This window comes from Bemisia tabaci, chromosome 2, assembly GCF_918797505.1.
Source record: "Bemisia tabaci chromosome 2, PGI_BMITA_v3".
Lineage (NCBI taxonomy): Eukaryota > Metazoa > Arthropoda > Insecta > Hemiptera > Aleyrodidae > Bemisia > Bemisia tabaci.
This window is the reverse complement of record NC_092794.1, coordinates 54,425,083-54,441,367: the sequence shown is the minus strand read 5'-3', so window position 1 is coordinate 54,441,367 and position 16,285 is coordinate 54,425,083. Positions and strand designations below refer to the sequence as shown.

The following is a 16,285-nucleotide window of genomic DNA, read 5'->3' as shown; positions in this document are numbered from 1 at the left end:
GAACTAGCAGCGCAGCGGTGATTTTTCTTATCATCATCTTTCCTATGTAATACTGGGAAAGAGAAGACATTGATTCGCTAGATTTTTGGGATTTCAAGGCTTAAAGCGATAAATAGCATAAAGCGAAACCATCTACCTCCAGAGTGGAGTTTCAAATTTTCGCTACTATATTTAATTTTTTCGAAGGAGGCTAAGCCAACTTAAGAGCTTGATGAAATGTATACTGAATATTCTGCTCACAGAGCTGAAAAATCAAGGAAATTTCCATGAAGTTACATTGACTTGTTTTTCGAAGAAAAATAGAGTAGTCAGGTAGGTACCTATGACAGGAAGTCTGCAACGGCGCAAATGGAGATACAGATACCTATGTTGTTTCGCACTTTGGTCATAATATGATGAATTGTATGTTCTGGTGAGACACATAGGAGCTAACAAGAAGTAGTGATACAACCATGCCTCAAGAAGTCAAATCTGTTATAGATCGACTAACAAATTTTGTTGTTTGTAAAATTTTCTGTGGGAAAACCTTGTAATTTGTATCCTTTACAGCCCCAGAGACATAATTTTTACCTTCTCCTCTCTGTCTCTAAGATCAATTTCTCTCGTCCGATTGTGTCTTGCAATCAAGCATTAAAAATTGAGAATGACTTGCGGGTTCAAATAAGATACCAATGTTGGTCCAAAAGATCAAAATAATTAAGATACAGGCGAAAGGGGCACTTTTCGGTTGCAACGTTTTAAAATCTCTAGTAATATTTCATTCATTATGAGGAAAGTGGATGCATGCATTTCATTGAAATTTTCTTTAAATATTCTTTATCATTCTGCGATGTTTCAATGGAGAAAATTCCAGAGAATCCGTTGGAACAAAGATTCTGAAACACAGCAACTGAGAAGTGCCCTTCTCATACCTAGCGCTTCAATTGTAAGAAGCCTATCAATGGACGATAGATGAAACCTTCTGTTTGTGCTTTATGTACATTGACGTACACCAAAAGAAATACTTCCCTTTCTTTTCTTTCCTTTATGTTGGCGACAGGAGCAGGAAAAAAAGTAACCTTAACTTTTTTATTTAAATAAAGCTTTATTAAACATGAGTAACTAAAAATAAGAGAATAAATACAAATGCATACAGGAATCATAGTTTGAAAGCAATAATATGCGCACTAATTCTTTGTTAGTCTTCAGTTTCCTCCATTGTGTCCCAGTCATATTCACTCTCCTTGACAAGTAATTTTTGATTATGTAAATTTAAAAAGATTAATAACTGAATTGATTTAGAGGCCCTCATATAATTAAGGAAATTAAAGTTTCTACAGTAAAATGATGGTAATGGAAAAAAAGCTGAATTAAAAACATTTGATTGGTTGCCCATCCATACCTCTATTAATGGAATGCCTAAGAGAGTACTATAGTGTCAAGATAGATGTGGAGTGGGTTGACCAAACAGCTGTTACTTCCCCTCCCCTGTCACAACCCCAATGAAAATTATACATCCAGCTGCGACAAGGAGAAGGGCCGGTCCCATATCTCTCTTTGGAGGTACTCATAATAAGAGTAAGTAATCAGATTATTTCATTTCTACCCATTATTCAAACATCTAATGAGCAAATATGGATTACTTTTTCTTTCTTTGTTTCCAACCTCAATACAAAGGCAAAGGATTTTATTGTTACCTTTTTAATGGGATATTGCGCTCTCCTTAATAATGGCAGAATTTTTTCTCTCTGAAGGCAGGTCCTAAGTTTTACTCACTCAGATAGTGCTTCTTAGGAAAAGGGAGATTTATCCAAACATAATTAAGTATCACTTTTATTCACATATTATCAAAAAAGTCTTTCATTTCAGTTAATTTGCTGACAAAAACTTACATTCAGACAAAATATAAAATGAGATTCGGTTAGATTAATTACATAGATTGCAAGAAGCCAAAAAGAATGAAGAAAATACTGATTTTTCAACAACTATGTGTCAGTAGGTAATTGAAAATAAAGTAATTGTGGCAAAATGCCAGGGTCAGTGAAAAAAATTTAACTGATCTTTGTTGCAACTTTTGAGCATTTCAGGAGAGACAATTTGTCTTGGAAGCAAATAGGAGCTTAGCTCTGAAATCAAGTTACTTGAAAAGAAAATTTAAGTCCAAAAAGAGGAAAAAGTTAAAAGCAATGGGGGGCGGGGAGGAGAATCGGTGGCAGTGAGGCACAGTGACTCTTCAAGACTAGACATTTGAAAAGAGGACCAGGACCCTCAAAAAGTTCTTGAAAAATAAAAATTGTTATTAAGGGTTTTCCTTATTGATGCAAGAGGGGTGACTTTGTTGAGGAAAAATAAGTATATAGTTAATAAAAAGCTTAAAACAATTTTGATCTTACAAAAACATAATATTTATCACATGGCAATCACCTAAAGAATTAGGATGAGACTTTAAATAACACTTAATATAAAATCCTGACAACTACTGTTACTTGAAAATATTTTATTAGACGGAATCATTGATGGTTCTTGGCATAATTTACACCGGGTAGTTCCAGCCATCAACATAGAATCTCAATTGCACTTGGTGTGAAGAAAGATAACGGCTAGAGGGAATCAGTTCCTACATGGTCTGTTATCATCGTCCAGGAAGTTTAATTGAATGTTTAATCTACATTGGGCATTACTTAGATTGTGATTGCTGTGGAAGGAGGTAAACTAAAAGGTATCAAGACAGACTAGGTTGTAAAGGACATTAATAAAAGCATTTTAATTGAATCGCTTAACTTTACTTTTCTTTTTCTTAAAATAAAAACTTTTATTGCTTGGAGATTTATGTTCAGGTAAAAATAGTAGGGATGAAATGCACCCAATCAAAGTGGGTTGTATGAAAATAAGCCTTTGATTCTGGTTACTCGAGGTTACTCAGTAACTCGAGGTAATGATGAAACAGTAATGCACTCCCACTCAAAAAATGTTTTTCTATGAAATCAATGTTGATAAGTTATGTGCCAACAGACATAGTGCAAAACTGTGAATAAAAACACTGAGGGGTTTCAAATAATTGAACAATGGACCATTCAAGTACTGCACAATGTAAGTGTTTAAAGACAGACAGGATCTAAGTCTGCATACTCTTGTGTGGAAAGAGGGATCAAATCAAGCATAACGTAGAGAAAAATAATAATACACATAGAATAGAAAAATTGAAGCTTCTCCCTAAGAAAAATCCAATTAAGAAAAACATTGTATCAGATTTAAATATTAAAGAGTGAACAGTACATCTATTGTGCACCATGAAAATCGTAAAAGACTTGGGGGTTGGGTTTCCATTCACAGTGCATTAAAGGGTTTAGAGTGGAATAAAAACCTGAAGTGGAAAAAGTGCATTTAAAATAACTGAATGGCTCCTAACCTGCTTAGAATTTGTAGCCATTTGTCTTTTCAATGTAAATTAAAAATAGTAAAAAGTTACACCACAAGCATATAAAAATATAAATAAATATGCTTTTTACATTCTTTCTTTAAGAAAATATAAAAATACAAAAGAGAAAATATAAATATAAAAATTGAATAAATCATCAAAATAAATTTGGAGGATATAAAAGAGATGCTTTATTACTTTGGGGTGATTTGGAATGAATGGATGTTCAAAAAGTATGGGGTTGCATTTTGGAGCCTCAATACAAGATTATTTCTTCCTTTTGCACAACTTGGCCACTTTCATTCACTACCTGGTTTTGAGCTCCCAACACTTTTTTCCAAATGCAACCTCATCATGTGGGTTTACACACTTAAGTGCCTTTACAGTAGCAACCTAACATTGATGTACTTCTTTTGGCACTTTTTTGAACTAACACATACATTTTTAGTGCATAATTCATAAAATTAACAATAATTTGAAACTGGGTGGAATAAATTAACAATTACTTGTTTTTGGCATCGGACTTCCATAGATCATTTATACACCATCCAAAACTAAAATTTAAGATGAACTACTGCTTGACAGATTGAAAATTTAGCAGAACTTCAGTTTGAAAATCATTGAGATGGATCAGTCTTTCTGCGCCAAAGCTGAGAACAAAATCAAACAGATAAAAATATTATTATATTTGATAGAAATAATGAACTAAAGACAGTTATATCATAGCATCACCAATTTCAAAGCTTAAATTTATGATCATTAAGGAGGGTGATCAAACTCCTAGTAAAGTTTCCATAATTTCTTAATTTTTGAATTTTTTGACCTTCGAACTAAACTTCCATTTTAATTACTTTTCTTTTAAGCACGCTGACTTTGGACAAAATTTTCACTCCTAAAAAATTCAAATTATGGAAAAAACGCTTAAACGATGTTGTTTCTTGAATCGAGCATGCTGAAGTTGCTAAGCCAATGCGGTACTCACAAAATTCCCTGACTTTTCCCAAAGATTCCCTAACCTTCTAGTTTTTCAAACCGCCAGAGACTCTATTTTACTTAATGCTAAAAAGTTATCTTTTATTTCTTTAAGAGTATTGGAAAAAATTTGTTTTTTAAAAATTTTGAGGAAAGTTTCGCTGCTCCAATCATCTTTATTGGGCCAAAAGGTATGATACGCTGATCTAGGAATAAACTCAATGTTTGCTTTGATTGGAAGTATTTGCTCGATAACTTCTCATTCCTCAGCGCAGTTTCAAAATTCGCTAGCACAAATTTCGCATCAAATCTTTGGTGGGTAAAAAGCATGCAACTGATAGGCATTTAGGATGGCTGGTGAGCCTCAAGATAGTCTCTCATGTCCTCTCTGTATCGGAAAGTTGAATCTTTTTTGCTACAACATAAGGAAGCTATAGACATAGTAAAGACCAGCCTATGATCTGTGTGCTCATCACCTACCAAGGATTTAATGTTGACTTTAGAGGGCAAGTTTTTAAATGTCTCTCTGCAGTGCAGCCATGACTTTCCCATGTTTTACCATTACTGAATCTGTGCAGCAGGGGTATGGAAAAGTCTCAAGCACTGACTGTTTTCCGCGATCCGTCGTTTTTCTGGCTTTACATCCAAAAGTCTGATTTAATGGCAAAATGTTCACAATATAATGTGCAAATTTCCCCACTTCTTTAAAGTATTACTTAAGCAAAAAAAAGGAAAAAAAAGAGTCATAATATATTTAAAATTGCTTCATGACCCAAGATTTGCCTGATGTTTGCCTTGATCCTAGGATCTGGGATCGCAAGATCATGTATTTTCTGTACCCTTGCAATGCAGTGGTTTGATCGCTTTGTAATCAGAAAATATATTGAGAAGCATAACAACTGAAACAAGAAAATAAGTAAGTAAGTAAGTAAATACCTTCTTTTGTTGGCAGAGGATTTTTCTCTATTGTTTCCGTGTGTTTTAGTTTTGAGGTATCAAAAGTCTCAATACCATTGATGAGTTTCCTCTGTTCCTTCTCGGCTTCGATAGCTGAAAATATAAAGGTAAGTGAATACATTTTCTACTAATTAAAATACATTCAAGAGATTAAAAAGAAAAACCCCGTTTATGTATACATACTCTCCCTTAATAGTTGGGTTCCTCCGGAAAGCGACTGAACACCTAAATTATTACTCTCATTAAATTTTACATCTGACATTGAAAGGAATGCTTGTGAGTATGATCTCGCTGTTAAATTGTTGCATCCCACGTCAGAATTATAGGCTCAACACTAAGGTGTTTGCATGGTGCAGCATAAGGCTCATGAGACTGATACAAGCAGATTGGTTGCAGACACTGATGTCAAGTGATGAAATACTGACACTAGCAAACTAACAAAGACTGTATGCAAACTATAAATGTAATTAATGTGAAACCTAGGTTTTACAAACACTTTCCCAAAATAACTGAGATTTGTACTGTAACTTTTGAATATCAGCGACTAGAGAGCTGATTTTTGATTTGGTTGCATTTGAAAGAACAACTCTTTTTCGATCAATTGACACCAAGTCCCAGCCCCCACTTCAAGAAATGGCGGAATGGAAAGGAATCCTCGTGGAGTGGAATCCTTTCACGTTTATATTAATGATTACGATGATAATGCCTTGGATGCGTTATTTTAGAGCTTTCTACCTAATGCAAAATCACCAGTCTACTTTGTATCCATTATTTTTATTATAATTGATACTATTAATAGCCTTCTACGGTGAGAAGACCCTGTTGATTTAGAAGTTGAAACTTTACCTTCAGGATCTGGCAAGGGATTTTTTTCTTGGGTTTCGGTGTGTTTCATTGTCGCTTTGTCAAACTGCTCGACTCCTTCCAAAAGGTTTAGGTGTTGCTTTTCCTGAAGAACAACTGTTGATAAAGCAAAACTTAATTAGTGCAAAATAAACAAAAGTAAAAAAGCTAAGAAAGAAACTCGCCAAGGGTAATGATAAGGTATAACAAGGACTTGGTAATTAGAATTCAAAAGAAGATGTAAAATACATCAACTCCTTTCTGAGAGAACAGTCTCTGATATAGTCAGTCTGTATTAAAAAGGGGAAACCTCAGAGAAATTGTAAAGGTGAATTTTTTCCAGAAAGAATTCGTAAATATAATGCATTGAGAATTCCAAGAAGGACAAACTTAATCTTTGCGGAAGAGCACTTCTGAAACACTTTATTAAAATACGGCTTTCTAGGAATAGCAGAAAAAAAACATGGAGGTATTCATATGTTTCCTGATTAGCTTGACTTTTGGTGCATCTTGCAGAAAAACTGTCAAATCATTTTAAACAGCATGAACTTTATTGGAAAAATATTTGATGATCTTTTGTTCAGGACCCTTAATGTAAACTTCCGTTTGTTTTAAAGGGATTTACATGGCGTCTATTTAGTGGGATATTTTTAGCTTAGCGGCTCACCATTATATGGAAATGCTTTTGGTGGGACTATAATATTATACCAACTTTATCAATATTTCAATTTAATATAGGATATTTATAGAAAAACTCACCTTCTTTATCAGGGAGGGGATTCTTTTCTTGAGTTTCCGTGTGTTTCAGCTTTTTCGTGTCAAAGTCCTCTACTCCTTGTAGCAGGGCTTTTTGAGTTTTCTCAGCAGCAACATCTGAAGGGAGAACACAAGCAGACAAACATTATAACTATGGTAGCAGATAATTCAATACTTGCTAGGGGGGGGTTGGACCAGTGATTTTGAGTCATCAACTTGTCATTGATCGTTTGGCTACTAGTGGTCAAACGATCAATGACAAGTTAAGAGAGAAGATACTTATACACTTGCTTTCCCTATATTGGTCGTGATCAATCGACAAGTGGTTGGGGCCAACTGTGGTGGCAAATACTGTAGATTGAAATTCCGCTGGCAAAAAAAAGAGAGGAAAAAAAAAATCGGAGGCGAAGACTAAGAGGGAAAGAGGCTGAGAATCCTCTTTGTCTCTTAATTACAGAACAATGCAAAATATTTATCAAAGGACTTCATGGGAAAAGGGTAATTCTTTGCCTGTGGTCTTTCTTACCTTCTGCTGATGGTAAGATGTTTTTGACATCTGTCTCGGCATGTTTCATTGAATCGGATTTGAACCCTTCCAGTTGATTTTTGAGATCACTTGCAACTTTCGGCAAGTCTTTCAAAGCTGGTGATGCGGCCATTTTTAACACAAAGTAGATTCTGAAACAAAGAATGAACTCGTTACGAATTGCATTTACAATCAAGAACACGATTGAATTGGCTCAAGCGAAAACGACTGATGTGCTAGGTACCTACATACGTTCTTTCAGAGTTGTATCTGGTAGTTTATTTCTGCACTGATTAGGAGGCAAAAATAATGTCCTCCGTAGATTTTCAATTTCTGTAGGACTTGAAATAACACTACTTCACACTTCTTACGTCTTACACCAATTTCAGTTTGTATGTTATAATTAAATAATCCCACGCAAATTATGATTCTGGAACCATGTGTTACACAACGGACGTTTACGCACAAGCCCGATTCAATTCAAATATTGAGGGGAACTTTTCCTTTGCAGAAAAGCAATTTGAAAGAAGAATATAAGTGCAAGCAGCGATGGCTGCATTTATTAAAAAATAGTGTATTTCCTTCGGAAAATACACTAAAATCTCCATTGCAATATTCTAGTCGGGCTCAAACCGTACGTCGATCAGCTCCCCTCCTCAAAACAAGAGAGATGGGGGGGGGGGTGTAGGTTCAAACTACACCTATAACAATTTTCAGGAATACTTGGAAAATTAGGAGGGAAAGACTACCGATCGCAACAACAGCTTTTCTTAAATTTTTTTTTTTCATTATTTCCTTGCTGACGACACTTAACAAACGCGGAATTACAATCAAAATCTAGAGATAACTTTAAGGAAGAGAGAAAACCAAAAAGAGTTGAAAAGGAGGTAACTCGCAATGACCCCACGAGCTGACCGCTGACATTCTCGCGAGTTCTTTTTCCGAGATTCAAGCGTTAAGGATTTTTACAACACCCTGTAACATTCCACGTGTTTGGACCGTGTCAAAATCTAGAGGAAGAAAAAATTCGAATTTTACCTGTGTGATCAACGTGCCCGAGCCCAAGACCGATAAATGACTTAATGAACGCTACTTGGTTATACTGGAGGAAGAGGCTGCTCAGGCCGGCTAATTACGACTGCTTTAATTACTTCTTGGCTCCCATTTTCGTGAGGACAGCATTTTTTAAAGCATTCTTCGACTCCTAATGGGACTTCGTCAAAACTGTTGTGACATGGCGTGACGGCGGGACTGGCGAAATCCAAAACTTTCAGAAACGAAAAGCACGCGCGCCCGTAAAAATTCGATCATTTGTGGTGCCAGCGTGGCACCGGTAAAATTTATGATGCGTTAAAAAATAAAAAAATAAAATAAAAATCAATACTTAACAAAGAAAAAAAGAAAGTCTGAAAACGTAATTTTATCGAATACGTAACGCTCGGGGGGGGGGGGGGGGGGGGGGGTTGGTTGAACCTGCGTTACAGGTGTTTCAGGGGAAGGGGGAGCCCAGAACCGCGGTGCGTAACGCTACAATTGAACCGTACGTAGCTGTCGAAAATCTAAGATGAAAAGTCTGCGTGAATAATAAGCGAGTTTCCATCTAAAACTCATCATAAAATTCTGATTTAAGAGGGCGGGGGGGGGGGGGTTATCAAGCACGGCATTACCTATTTTTCAATAGAGGGGGGCGGGGCGCAGATCTGTGTTACGGGTGCGTTACGAAAGGGAAGGGGGGAGGGTGAAACGTTCGATTTTCTGCATTACGTATTTTAGGAACGGCCCCAGAATCGTTTATTATTATTACTTCATTTTTTCTTTTTACACGTGACGCGTATACCTAGGGAGTTGCGCGATGAAATGAAACCTGATGATGACAGAACTTGCTCATAACGAGAATCCACTGGAAAAAAAAAACCACATAGGATCTTGAGTCCAGATTCTTGAAAACATTGGTAAGAAAAAGGACTCTTGATTCAATCAGATTTAAGCTTAAATCAAAAGGAAATCCGCTCAGATTAAGAGGCTTGGTTCTTGATTTACGCTTAAATCTGATTGAATCAAGAGTATTTTTTCTTGTCGATGTTTTTAAGAGTCTGGACTTTAGATCTAAGGTGTTCTTTTTTCCAGTGTCCGCTCTTAGCAGATACATTATACAGGTTTTCCGTAGATTTGTGTGTTAAAATGTATTTCGATGAACCTTTCCGGGACGAAAACTTGCATTTAACAGAAAAATTTCTCCACCCGTTGAGATTCTATTTTGACCAGGTGGCACTCTGTACTGCACCGGGAGAAGGGGGGGGGGGGGGGGTCCGGGGATCGAACCTTCATTAGAGCGCTTCGGTCTGACGTCGATGTTCTTCGAAGACTTACGAAGACAGAGCATCTTGACGTCCAACTCGCTGAGCATTCTGCGAGTGCAATTCTTGGAGCACATGCGCAGATTGGACGAAAGTACTGGCTGATGAGTCATAATTATTGGTGACATCTCACAGCAAAGAATGTTTCAAAGAGTGTGTTTGTAATGTCCGCACCATCGTGTGTTGAAATATCCAACACTCTTGTTGACAGATTTCTCCTAGGTTCGACAATTCCCCGCTAACAGGTCGCCTGGTCGCATGCAACCAAGAACAAAACGTCGCTCCTATGACGTGAGAGCGTACCTCATTTCAACGTGAGCCCTGATTCACATGTAAATCCATGCTTTCTAGAGCTCATGCAGAAATCGAGATACGACCTTATGTCAGGGGAGCGACGGAAATACTGTGGTAAGATGGATCCACCCGAGTTCGTAGTTTTACCGTACAACTGTAATGGTAATTATTTGCTTATGTGCCGTCCATAAATATGATTTTTTTTTTTTTTTTGATATTTTTTTTTTTTTTTTTTTTTTTTTTTTTTTTTTTTTTTTTTTGAAGGGATGAGTCACATATCTCGCATTTGGCATGGGGTAGGAAAATATGTGGTCTGATCGGAAATTGTATTTTTTAAAAAAAGGGGATTTTATTGACCAAAACAGCGAATAATAAGAAAAAGAAGAAAAACACTGATTCTTCAATTTTTTTTCGCTTGAAGTCTGCTTATGACGTTTCTGCGGAGTTAGAAGCTTGGAAGGCTGATGATGCGACTAATTTTTAATAAGATGAACACTCTGCAGTTTTGGAAAAGGCTATACGCTCAGCTTGCCTTAATTTTAAAGGGGGGTCTAGAGCCTGGAAAGCCAGAATATAGTTCTCCTTCACGAGACAAAAACAAATCGACGGCGTAAGTCCGCGATCACATATCTCGTTCATGGCCGGATTTACCTACTTGCCGCCCATGGGCCGCCTGTATTTTGCCGCCCTCTTCTCATTCATTTTGAAACATCAATGAAAACCATCAAGTGAACGTGTCGGAGGGAGAAGGGTGCATAAGACGCGTTCACGCGTGTTGGACACATTTTTTGCGTAAGCCCTGTCAACACTACCAGCAAAAGTTCACGGAACTTCGCGCGAAAGTTCAGTTCCGTAAACCTATCTCTGTGGGGACAAGGCCTTTCATTTGTAAGAAATGAACTAAACAATTAGGAAAGAAAAAATATAAATGTGGTTTAAAAATTTTAACTTCCGCCGCCGTGACGCGCTGACCACACTGTGTTTGGCGCAATGCGTGCAGTATTCATGTAGTCTTGTAGGCACTGTGCGTTTCACGCCGCGCCGACCGTTGTTGACCGTACTGGGTTTGACGCAATGCGTGAAGTATTCATGCAGTCTCGTGGGCGCTAATACGTGTTACATGCCGACGCGACCGATGCGTCGAGGGCTTCTCCTTTTTATCTCAAGTCCTCGTCATCATTTCTCTTTGCGCCGCACCGCTCCAGGCCAAATTACGTGTTTGGTTTCTTTCTTTACTCAACTAATCAATGGTGCGCAGTCTTTTGTACCACCGAAATACGACAAAATTAGAAATTAATGAACTCTCAGGAAATGAGAGATTTTGTCACCTTTTCTTGTTTGTAATTTTTTTCTGAATCCGATTTTTTTGTACCTGAATTTAAAAAAAATTTCAAAATTTGCCACCCCCTAATTTTTCCGCCATGGGCCGCGGCCCATGTGGCCACCCCCTTAATCCGGCCCTGATCTCGTTTGCGCTGTCTGAAAATCTCCGCCTCTGTATTATTTTTTTTAAAGGAGAACAAATTGACATTATTCCTTAAAGTTTTTGCGGAATTTTCTTCGCACAGAGAAGAAAAATCACGGCAGTTTTAAAGACTTGCCGTTGAGTAGTTTTCCGTTTTAAAAATAAAGTATGGCAGGAAGTCTGCAACGTTGCAAATCGAGTTATGTGATTGCCGACTTACACCGTCGAAATATCACTGCGGACAGCGGAGCGCAAAAAAAAAGTGCCTCCAGAAGAAAGAAGGGAAGTCAGGGTGTCTCTGTCTACAGGCTAGGAAGGAAGTAATTCTTAGACTTTTCCAGGTTTTTCCTGGCCAAAATGATCATTTTCCAGACTTTTCACATCTACTCTTTGCACGCGCAAAACTGAAAATAAACATTTTTTTGGCATTGATTTCGCTGCGAATTAAAGACACATGCAAACCTCCCTTCCTCAAGCATGAATCACTAAATTAACTAAAACTGCAGTTGACTTGTCACTCTGATACAGTTCAGGGAGTAACTCAACGCGCTGAACTTCGAATCAGACCGAAAATCAGTTTGACTTTGGGGACTGCGCTAATGTTTTTCAGATTTCAAGTTTCAAGATTTGTCAAACTTCAAGTCTTTCATATTTTCTTGGGCCTGATGGAATTCCCTAACAATTTTCCGTTTTCCAAATCTGTATACACCCAGGAAGTGTATGTGGACAGGGGCCATAAAGCGACCGATGACGAGCCGTTTATTCAGCTATTTCAAACTATCTCTCTCGATCTCGCACATGCGCCCGTGAGTCACTGGAATAATGAGTCGTTGAATGAAAATTAAGATAATACCTATTCTAGGCTAGATAAACGAGCTACATCTTTTGTATCTAGTCGCTGATTTCAGCGTCACAATTCAGCAGCGCTGCTGGGTGCGCGTTTTTGTTGGTACGTCAAGGTTAATCGAGATCTAATGGCCCAAAAGTTTTATTTGCAAACTACTTTAGAAAACCAAACAAAAAATCAGAGTTGCCACAGAATTTGGAAAATTAAATTCCCTGACATTTCCCTGATTTCCCTGACACATTTTGGTGAACTTTCCTGAAAATTGATAGATGGTTAAGTAAACATATTTGAAAAAAGTTTTTAGGCAAAATTTGTTGTTCAAAATATTTTAATCCATTCTAGAAAGCATATAAAGGTGATCTTTTTCCCTAACATACTCATCATTTTCCCTGACTTTTTAAAAGTCCCTGATATTTCCCGGTATTCCCTGACCGTGGCAACCCTGAAAAATACGAGACTTTTCTATGTTATTTTTTAAAGGAGAACAAATTGACACCATTCCTTGAAGTTTTTGCGGAATTTTCTTCGCAGAGAGAAGAAAAATCACGGCAGTTTCAAAGAAATGCCGTTGAGTAGTTTTCCGTTTAAAGAATAAAGCATGACAAACAGAAAGTCTGCGACGTCGCAAACCGAGTTATGTGATCGCCGACTTACACCGTCAATTTACCGTCTTTGGGGGCCCCTTCTTCGCTTCTGAGGCACCAGAAACTCCCTGGGTCTCCCGGTACACTCTAAATTTGAGCCTTTAGGGGCCCTTCAAAGTCTCCCGGACGCACATTTCAAGAAATTTGGGCTCTTGAGGGACCAAACAGGATCCAAAAATACTACGATTAAGGAGATATAAGTGAGAATCGGGGGGGGGGGGGGGGGGTCGCTGTGGGGGTCCTTTCGGGACACCGCAGCAGATTCTTGGGAGGCGACCGCCTCCTGGCCTGATCCGCTCCTGATCACAGGTTCCTCATCATTCACACTAAACTGATTGTGACTGTGATTGAGAGCGTTGAACTCCGAGCCATACCTACTGCTGGGGAGAATCAGTTCGACTGCATGAGCAGCGCTGCTGTTCTTTTTTCAGATTTCAGATTTCCATTCTTTTTCAAAAAAATTTCTGACTTTTCCCTCATTTCCCTAAACTGATGAAATTCCCTAACAATTCCCGTTTGTCAGACCTGTAGATACCTCGTTACTTTTGAAATCGTGCAAGAAGAACCTACTCGCTGACAACTCATGTAATCGGCGGATACAAAAATGGTGAATTCGCTTCGAGGAATGCACTAAAACGCAAGATAGCTTGGCACGTCTTCTAAAAGCTCTTCCGGATTACTTTTGGATGAAAATGAAAACGAATACATCTGACGTGTTAAAAGGGGTGGGGAGGAATAAAAAAAAAACCGTAAGAGCTTACGTACAGATAGCAATATTGACTTTGATTACGGACTAAATCTGCCGTGCTAAGGAAGAACGCCGTAAGAACATTCAAGAGTTGCCAAATTTCCTTCAATAAAATGTTTATTTTTTAGAAAAGTTATGAATATTTATACTTGAAATTTTCAGAATCTTTAGGTAAAATTGCGATCAAAATTATCTGAAAAATTAGAAGGAAAATATTCATAAGTGTACCAGGAAATTGGTGTTTTATCAAGTGAAGTTTGGCAACTCCTAAAGGTTCATACGGCGTTTTTCCTTAGCACGGCAGAAAAGATCTGCGGGACTTGGGAGCTGGATGAGTCATCGAGTGGAGTATGAGCTGGATCGGCGGAGTGGGTAACTCGTTTCAACCATAAACAATTCAACATTTTACCATGACCCGGTTATCGTGACCAACAGCACCGCGCAGCCTGTTCAGTGTTCAGCGTCTAGCAGATGTCTCTCCCGATTGGCCGGCCGGGTTGCCGATTACTCGCTTCCGAACTTGGCGAACTGCTCCTTCCACAGACGAAATGCCCGGCGAGGCAATAAACGTGGCATTAAACAATTGTAACGACTAAATAAAGGGATGTTGAGAAACCCTACACCACACAACAATGTGGAAAGAGGAAGAGTTAGGACAGCGACTTCGATGGTGTGTTCGCCAAAAATTAAGCACACCTGCTGGACGGGTGCTTTTCGGTTTTCGCGAATCGACCCCGGAAACCCCACCCCAACCGAAAACCTCTAAGAATGAGCCAGATTACCGTCTGCGTCGCATAAAGCAGTCGATCTTGATTGGCATACTCTTCGAAAACTTCGACACAACTTCACAATCTGCACTTCCTCATTGACCCAAGTAGCATTTTTCAATGTAAAAGTTGCAACAAGTTGAAACAATGTTGGTATTTGTTGCAACTTTCGGTCAACTTTTGGTCGATAAGTGCCGATTTTCGGCGATCTGATCGGAAGACAAAGTTGCAACCTGCTGAGATTGCAAAATTGCTGAACCAACGTTGTTTAAAATCTGAAGATAGGCATCCAGCAATGCTTTGAAGTTGAAACATGTTTCAACTTAATTGCAACTAGTTCCAACAATGATAGATCCTTCGGGGGAGAGAGTAGGCAATCTGCATATCAATCTGTTAGTTGCAAGAATCAAACGATTTTGTTGCAAGTTGTGGCAACCTCTGCTAGTTGGAGAAGGGGTAGCGGGAAAACTTCGACACAACTTCACAATCTGCACCTCCTCATTGAAGGGGTAGCGGGTTCGATGCGATTTTCTGCATTCGTACTTCGTTGTTATTTAAAAGTTGAAGAACCAGCGAACTGGCGCTTGAATTAATCTATGTTTCGAGCCTTTCGAAGAAAAACGCTCTCTTCAAACTATAGAGCTTTATTTTGACTAATGGGAGGCAGGATTGATCGAAAATCGAGGAGTCACGGTTGTCATCTCCTCAAGAGTTTCTGCACCTCCGAAAAAAGTGAACTTCGGGCCACATTAGGAAATAGATTAAAGTAGAAAGAATTTATTTGATAGATACATGACTTCAGAAGCCGCTGGGGCCCTTTGTGCTTTTGACGTAATAGCATCTATTTTCTCGTCTGAAATCCGCATGTAATATGTACGATTCGAGAGAATACAGAAACCAAAGGTTTGAGGAGTGTCGGATTTTGACGCAAAAGAAATCTCGTAGGGGAAGGTGTTTTTTCTGTTTTACAAAATAGCTCTGCTATGCGTTAACAGATGACTGTAGAATCGATAGAAAAATGACAAAACGCCACACAAACCTCACGAAGAAGAAAAAAAAATTGGCCTCCGGCCAATTTATGCGCGGCGCAAGCGCCGCGTACCGGCGCTTCGCGCCGGCATGTGGGGGGGCTTCGCCCCCCATCATGGTGCGAAGATCGCACAAGACTTTCTCGCTTTTGCTGCAATATTTAGAAAAATACTGCCAATTTCACAAAATCATAAAGTTTGATTGGAATTTTGATCGCAGGATAATAGTTATTAAATTTTTATTCAAACCACTGCACTATATTGTAAATGTCTTCGAGATATAGGATGAATTCATACATTCGGACTCGACTTGTCGATATTATGAGGCATCTTCAATTAAATATGTAATTGATTAATGATGCCTCCTATTAAAGACGGCGATCCGTAAAAATCTTAGCTTTTCTACGATTCATTAGGATCCATTAGATTCATTGGCATCATACTTCAGATACGATTATATGTTATAATCTTTCCTTAAGCACGGTCAAAAGCCATCAAAAATCTACTTCAATGGGTAGATTGACTATTCGATGTTTAAATAGTCTTAAAACTAAACGGTTTTCGCTTAGCATCGTCCAAATTTTAAATTTGGCGGGCGAATCTACCTGCTGGTAATGGTTCACCACCCGCCCGCCAAGAGCGCCAGTTCCTTAGCGCGTATCCCCGTAATTCGAAACGAAAACA

General features: G+C 38.4%; 1 protein-coding gene across 2 annotated transcripts in view; it reads right to left on the bottom strand.

Annotated features, from left to right (window-relative positions):
- Nucleotides 1-1,064: 1,064 nt before the first annotated feature.
- Nucleotides 1,065-16,285, bottom strand: part of cib (thymosin beta cib) — a 32,617-nt gene continuing 17,396 nt past the window's right edge. For both annotated transcript variants that reach the window (XM_019049774.2, XM_019049775.2), the window contains exons 2-6: nucleotides 7,452-7,603; nucleotides 6,929-7,042; nucleotides 6,173-6,286; nucleotides 5,306-5,419; nucleotides 1,065-4,047 (exon numbers count right to left, since the gene is read on the bottom strand). In XM_019049774.2, coding sequence (XP_018905319.1) covers nucleotides 4,028-4,047; nucleotides 5,306-5,419; nucleotides 6,173-6,286; nucleotides 6,929-7,042; nucleotides 7,452-7,584 — 495 coding nt within the window. In that variant the 5' untranslated portion in view covers nucleotides 7,585-7,603 and the 3' untranslated portion in view covers nucleotides 1,065-4,027. The remainder of the gene's footprint in view (nucleotides 4,048-5,305; nucleotides 5,420-6,172; nucleotides 6,287-6,928; nucleotides 7,043-7,451; nucleotides 7,604-16,285) is intronic.